Consider the following 7211-nt stretch of genomic DNA (forward strand, 5'->3'; position numbering starts at 1 on the left):
TAAATACGTAAGATTGGGAAACATGCTTTCCGCAGTTTGCGGTGTTTCTCTCTCCGCTACCTTTCAGAGTCTGTAGGGATTGAATGCATATCACAACTCTTAAGCCTCTGAGGAAAAAGTATGTGTCTACAGGCTATGCTCACAAAACTCCTTGACAGGTAAGCCCCATTCTGGATTTGATTTTCTTCAGAGAAAACACACTGAGAGTTTGCAGAACTACTAATATTTTTAAGTAAATGGTAACCCAATTAAAACGTAAGAGTTGTGCAGCAAAGGGAATGTAAAGAGTGCATAAGTTAGGCAGATCGGTGGTGGGGACCTTCCGCATTATTGTGCTGGAGTGCAACGCTGCGTTATGAGCATGAGCTCTCATTGGAATTTCAGTCCAATACTGAAGTAAAATGACAAGAGGTCACACAAGCTTGACTTTGAGAAGTCATTAAGCTGAACGTCTTACACAAGACAGCTGAAGTTGGGACAAGCGACTTTTCACATCTCTGCAGGGGCTTGCAGTCTAGCAGAGTGTCTCTCAGGCAGAACAAAAGTCACATGTTGGTACGTACCTTTAGAAAAAGTAGAAAGCTGAGATCCTCTGCAGGATGCCCGCCGACAGTATAAACACACAGCAGGAAAAGAAAACATGAAGAATTAAGAAATTAACAGTACAAAAATTAGAAAATGCAGAAGAAAAGCACTACCAAGGAAGGAGAAAGAGTTGACCCTAACATCTGAATCGTTCGGTGCAGCATCTTCATTCCCTAGCGTGCTACAAAACCATCCCAAGCCACGCTGTGAGGTAGCACAGATTTAATGCCCGTGCCTGCCCACGGCATACTGAGGTTTCAACGGACAGAACTCCACCTAGCGAGGAGATGGACTGTACTGCACATTCGGCATTCAAGTTAAGTACAAAGGGACTCCAGTGACAAAATAATCTCCGGAAGGTAACAAACCCTATAGCATTATGCTGCCCTGGTGTTGATAAGGCCTCACGTATCTACCCAAAGTCCCATTAGACTAGAGTACAGCCCCTCCTCAATTTGAGTCAGATAGAATGTGGAGAAACATTTTCTTCAAACTTCACCTTATTAAGCCACATGCTGACTTCGTAAGAATGTAATTGAAGTGACATCACTTGGCTTTTATCACCTTGCTGCCACTGACATCTCCCTCACAAACGACTGACCTGAAGCTCTTTGACTTCACTGGAAATTTATTAGTGTTCTTGAACTTTGAACCAACATCCCCTTTCTGATGGCGATATAATAAAACCAGAAATACACCACTAGTGTTGTATGTCCAAAAGTTTTAATACATGGTCCTCACTGCTCAGAAAAGTTATCGCATTAAATTCTAATACATAAATTCGTCTTAATTAAAAAAAAAAATCTTCATTTTACACATCACAATTTTGTCACAGCAGCTAAAGGAAACCAGATTTTATATGCAATTGTCTCAAAAATAAAACCAGAAATACACCACTAGTGTTGTATGTCCAAAAGTTTTAATACATGGTCCTCACTGCTCAGAAAAGTTATCGCATTAAATTCTAATACACATAAATTCGTTAATTAAAAAAAAAAATCTTCATTTTACACATCACAATTTTGTCACAGCAGCTAAAGGAAACCAGATTTTATATGCAATTGTCTCAAAAGCAAAAAAAATACAACTAGTTCTTCCCCAAATCAACAAAACTGCTATCGTATTATTCAGTAGTTACTGCAAATCCCAACTTGAACAACACTATCCCCACAAGTGTACAGCTCAGGAAAAGAAAAGTGCCATTCCAATTTATCATCTGCAAATCTGAAATTTATTAAACCAGGACTCTCAGCATATGTTGACTTTTTCTGTTAACTGAATTAACATACAAAGCGTGTTTAATTTAATTGCACACCATTTTCTTTAAGTCATTGTTCTTCTTTTATTATGACTTGAATAGATTCACAAGTTACAAAATATCAATGCTACCTACAGCAGTTTATACAAATCCACAGGCGTGTTTGAATTGTGACAGGCACATGAACATGATATTTGATCACCCGAAGGAAAGGCCAGATTCCCTGATCCATTAAAACCAACATCCACATAAGCCCACTGCTCTATGGATGACAGCAGAGACAAAATCAGTAGGCCGTGCGTGCCGTAAATAGATTGATGAAGGGAGCGGTGACAGAGGCATAACAGAGCACATGGCAGAATTACATTCTACATTTCATCCTCCGACGAGGGTAAGATGTGCTACACCAGCTTGCAACAGAAGCATGAATAGGGCTCTCCTCCTATTCAGTCTTATGCCAGAGCTGGGAATCGGGAAACTACAATTCAGCTTCTTACACAAAATCCTCAAGCATCACAATAATCAGTCTTGAGCTGCAGTTCCACAGCTTACCCTTCTCTTGCACAGGAAAAAAAAAAAAAAAAAAATTACATAAGGCTTATCTGTACTTATTCTGTGCTCACAAGATGCTTTCTTCCGCTGTAAAGAAAACAATAAAATATACCTGCCTTCAGAGAAAAAAAGCCCTCCCTTCTCTCTCTCCTCCAAAATACCCGTCATCATGGAGAGCTCTCACTTATAATCCACTTGAAAATACTTCTCAAATTAAGTAAGGCCAGGTTGCTACCTTTGCCCACTTTGAACAGATGACAGAGAATATATTATTTCGATATACTTCACCAGGTTCTGGTATCAAAGATAGTTCACTAGTAAATATCTCCAAGAGAGAGCCGCACAGCTGTTAACATGTTCACACAAGTTCTAACTCTCACTGTCCCTGTACCTTAAAATAAAACTATAGCTATTTCAGTGGTTTTCAATCAGTTTTAGCTAAGAGCACCGAGTCACCCTTTAAAACCATTTTGTACATTTTTTTTGTGTGATTTGCTAGCAAAAGGCTCAAACACTGGTGAGCGAGTGAGCAGAGACAGTAGGATGCTTTGCAAAATCTGACAGTTCAAAAGGCATCCAAAGAGATGAGAGAAAGAAAACTAGCCACTAAAGTGAAAACTGCATTGAACCAGCACTGTGAAAACAGGGAGAAATGAAGCAGCTCCAGTATAAGCAGTTATGCAGAACATTTTACTAGCGATATCTTTTGTTTGTTCAGGCAGTCACAAGGCATTCATTACCATGATACAAATTGCAAAAGCTTTCATTTGAAAGCGCAAGAGGAATAGGATACTCAATTATTCCAGTTAAGAACACTTATTGAGAGTCTAATACAAGGTTACTTAGCTGTGACATGATTTTCTCACAATTAAGAAAGTCTGCGCTAAAGGGGAAGAAGTTTACACAGCTTAGAAGATGATGCTGACAGCTTTCTAAAGCCAGCCTTTACACAAGACTTGGCTTATTTTATATCCAGAGACACATACTGAACGAGACAGCCATCACCTTCAATCCAAACAAATGAGCGTTTGCATAAACTTCCCCCATCTACATTAGAGTTCCCAACCAAATACAGCCCTTGTGTTTTCTGCAAAAAAGGTAGTTCTTCTTGGTTATTGCTGTATTACAGGAAACGACGCTAACATTTACAGGAGAGACAGAGTGCGTATTTTGAAGATCGCATCATTTACAAAAAGCCTCACACCCAGTCTCTTCATCTTGTGCTGCTTCTGTACAGCAAAACTAGCATTCTGTTTCTTCCAAACGAAACAGTACCTTCGGACCCTCTCCCTGCCCTGCACATCTCAAGAGCACTTATGCCTCTTCACTATGGTTTCTACCAGTAGGTAATGGCCCATCATACATTTATGACAGCACCTCAAGCAAGAGCACATACTTCATCCAATGGACTTGACCCCAATGAAGTCCGTAAGAAAACAAGGAAGGGGACACAAAGGGGAAGGGAAGAAAGTTAGTCTCACTTCGCTGAAGGGAACAAATGTTTCTAACAGCAGAAGGTTTGTTTTCAGAGAGCTGTAATTTAAGCCGACAGGCCAGCTTATTAAATAGAAGAAGCCCCTTCACCCAAACACAAAAACCTGTACAAAAGACATTTTTAATTTAGATCTGCCTCTGAAATGAATGAAGAGAATCTGAATGTTGGAGAAACTGAAGAGTCTGCACTGCTACCAAACAAATCAGACTGTGCAAATCCATGTTGTTTACCTGCAGTGCTGAGTCACATCTGGATGGTGGACTTGCCTCACCAAACACCACACCTTGGAAGCGTTTCAGCACTTCCTCTCCTACCAGAACACTGCCTTAAAAAAGAATTCCTACAGTGACGTGATGAGAAGTGATCTTTTCCTGCCGTACGGTGTATGTATATTTAAGACTTTCACAAACATTTGGCCAAAAAATGTATATTATAGTATTTCCCAAGCCACAAACGCTACACAAGCCATTCTTACAGGATATTCTGTCCAATGACATGTGACCTCGACCTTACTTCTCGCTCTCCTACCCACCATCCACCAAGCAAAGCATTGCATCCTTGCAGGCTTTGATTGTAAGTCTTCAGCTTCTGGAATGCAGCAGTTAGACTTCTGCATTTTTCAGGGACTCAGAAAAACCATTTAGCTCTCATATTCAATGTACAACATTTTCAGTAAGTGCTTTCACGCTCCGTTCGTAAGGACAGTCAGGTCACTTCACACCACAGAGGTGGTACTTTCCGGATTTACACGCATCAATCTTGAAGCATTTCTCAGATCCTGTAGCTGCTTGGCTGGCTTTCCAACTCCTTCCTCAAATCTTTTTTCCACAACAGGAAGGACAGTTTCATACAGGAAGGATGCATTCTGCCTAATGAATGCTTTTTTCTCAGGGTCCTGTTCACACCGTAAACTGTAATCAACATGCTGGACAGCCACCAGGATGATTTCCACAAGACTCTCCAAAAGAACCATATGCAGCTCTGGAAAGTAAAGCTTCAACGCTTCCTCCAAGAAGGCCATAGTCTGCTTAGTGAAAGCTACTACAGTATAGCTAAGGTTGACCCAGCAGTCATCACCCGTGTATTGGTCAAAATTGCCTACCCCGCAGCCCCTCATCTCCTCCCTGAGTTTCCCCAGCGCCTCTGGAGTCATTAGGTTCATCCTTCTCCACATCTCCTCAGAGTTGCGGTGCTTGGTGGCCTCGATGATGATATCCTTGTAGCTCTGTAAAGCATCTTTGATATCCTTTACCAGGAGGGCATGAATGATGAAGGTGAGATCCAGTCCAATCTCGCTAAGCTGCTTGCAGTGCTCTTTAGCTACCTTGGATATTAACAAAAAGCAAAGGGTGTTACTAGTGTGCAGGCCCCCTTTACATCTTACACATTTCCAGAATCTATCATTCTCAGAAAACGGGGAAGCGTTAGTCATACGTCACTTATTTTGCCTGCTCTAAGAAATTCCTTATTAATGAGAAATTAATAACTGAAAGATAAACCCTGCCTTTCAAAAATACTCTGGACAATTACATTATAACCCCCCCAGACACACTTCGCTCCTCCCCCAAATTAGCAGCTGAAAGAAACCATAACCTGAGAAAGTTAGTCTTGAAAAAAATTATGGAAATGTAGCCCAGGACAGGCTTGAAAAACAAACAAAAAGTCTTCAAAATACTCATCATTCAGATGTAGCTTATGTAAATTTTAGGACCTCCTACTGACTAAAGGCAATTTAGAAGAAACACATTTTGCATTTCTGATAAAGGCAGGGTTTTTCTTGCTGTGTATTTTCATCTGAATGCTTTCCTCTGTTAAACTGAAAAAAACCAAACCAACCCCCCATTAACCTTTCAATGCAGGAAACCTCTTTGGAGACCCACTCAAGAGCCAACAACTAACCTAGGGTTAGAAAAGAGGATTTACAAGCTTTGCAGCCTTTGGTTTGGCCATCATGTCACACCACCCTCTTTGGACCCTCTTACCTTGACGCACTCTGCCGCAGTCGACAAGCTCTCTTTACTGTCAAATACTTGCTTACTGAAGGCATCTACAAACATCTTCATGGAAGAGCGGGCCCAGACAACGAAGGCTGAGTAGCAGCCGTTGTTACCAGCAAAGTCTGTCTCAAACTCTCTCGCCGTCTCTAGAAGGCTGGTGAAGAAGACGTGGCAGAGCTTGTGGATGTAGAGCAGCGTGGCACCCTCAATGCGCAGCTGTCGGATGGCTGTCTGCACCGCGGCCGCCCGGTTCTTCAGGAAGAGCTCACACGCCTTGGTGGACTGGCCCAAGCGAATGAGCTGGGACACGGCTCGGCGGGTGGCCCGCGGCCCTCCTCGCAGTGAGCGGTCTGGAGACAGCTCAAACACCAGCACATCCGTAAGCTGCCGGACCCGCTCATCCACCTTGAGCCGCAGCTCCTTCACAGGCTGGCTCACGGGCTTGTCCCCCAGGTACTCGTTGAGTTTATCCAAGAGGTCCACCGCCCCCTCAAAGTCCCGCTGAGCAATGCAGACATCCAAATCCTCTGGCAGCTCCTGGATCCACTCAAGTGAGAGGTCGACCACCTCCTCCTCAGCAGAGGGCTCTTCCTCCTCCTCCTCCTCCTCATCCTCCTCAAAGGGGTTGGTGGACTCGGGGGGCGTCGGGGCAGGCCGGGGCAGGGCCTCCTGCTCCAGGCGTCGCTTCTCGCTGAGGGCCCGGTTGCGCTTGGTCTCCTCCAGCACCTCCAGCCACTCCTTCTTGATTTTGGCGTTCTCGGCCTGGAAGATGCGGCTCTCAGGGAACATGAGCAGCTTGAACATGTCCTTCATGGGCGGGTTGTCCTTGACATTGACCACAGCCAGCCCGTCGAGGGGGTAGAGGGCATCGTAGCGGTAGGCACCGCGGCGGTTGGGCAGGGCGGTGGCCACGAGCAGGCAGTCGTTCATGAGGAAGGCATGCACCCGCTGGATCTGCGCCATGTGGTCAGCGTCGTACTCCACCAGGTCGCCGTTGTAGACCAGGTACTTGCCGGGGCTCTCGGGCAGGAGGTCGCGGCAGCCCTCCACCTTCTCCAGGAGGGTGGTAAGCGTGCGCTGCCGGCCCTCCTCGCTGGCCGCAGCCTCCTTGGCCGACAGCGGCAGGAAGGGGTCGGCGGCGGCGGCGCGGCGGGCGCCCAGGGCGGGGTCGTCGCGGTCGGCCTGGAGGAGCAAGGCCTGGGTGACGGCCTCCATGATGCCCTTCTGCTCGGTGAGGATGTGGCTGGGCTGGTACATCTCGCTCTCCAGGTAGCTGATCTCCCGCGCCGTCTCGATGAACTGCCGGTAGTTCTGGTAGACGTTG

The 7211-nt window shown here is 44.9% G+C and overlaps 1 protein-coding gene across 1 annotated transcript; it reads right to left on the reverse strand.

The window, feature by feature from the left end:
* Positions 1-1574: 1574 nt before the first annotated feature.
* Positions 1575-7210, reverse strand: EXOC8 (exocyst complex component 8; the record flags this gene model as incomplete). The annotated part of the gene is made up of 2 exons (XM_009281782.2): positions 1575-5214; positions 5873-7210. Coding segments are annotated over 2 exons (1947 nt in total), but the record flags the coding sequence as incomplete, so codon positions are not given.
* Position 7211: the final 1 nt, after the last annotated feature.

This window comes from Aptenodytes forsteri, unplaced genomic scaffold (assembly GCF_000699145.1).
Source record: "Aptenodytes forsteri isolate BGI_AS27 unplaced genomic scaffold, ASM69914v1 Scaffold132, whole genome shotgun sequence".
Lineage (NCBI taxonomy): Eukaryota > Metazoa > Chordata > Aves > Sphenisciformes > Spheniscidae > Aptenodytes > Aptenodytes forsteri.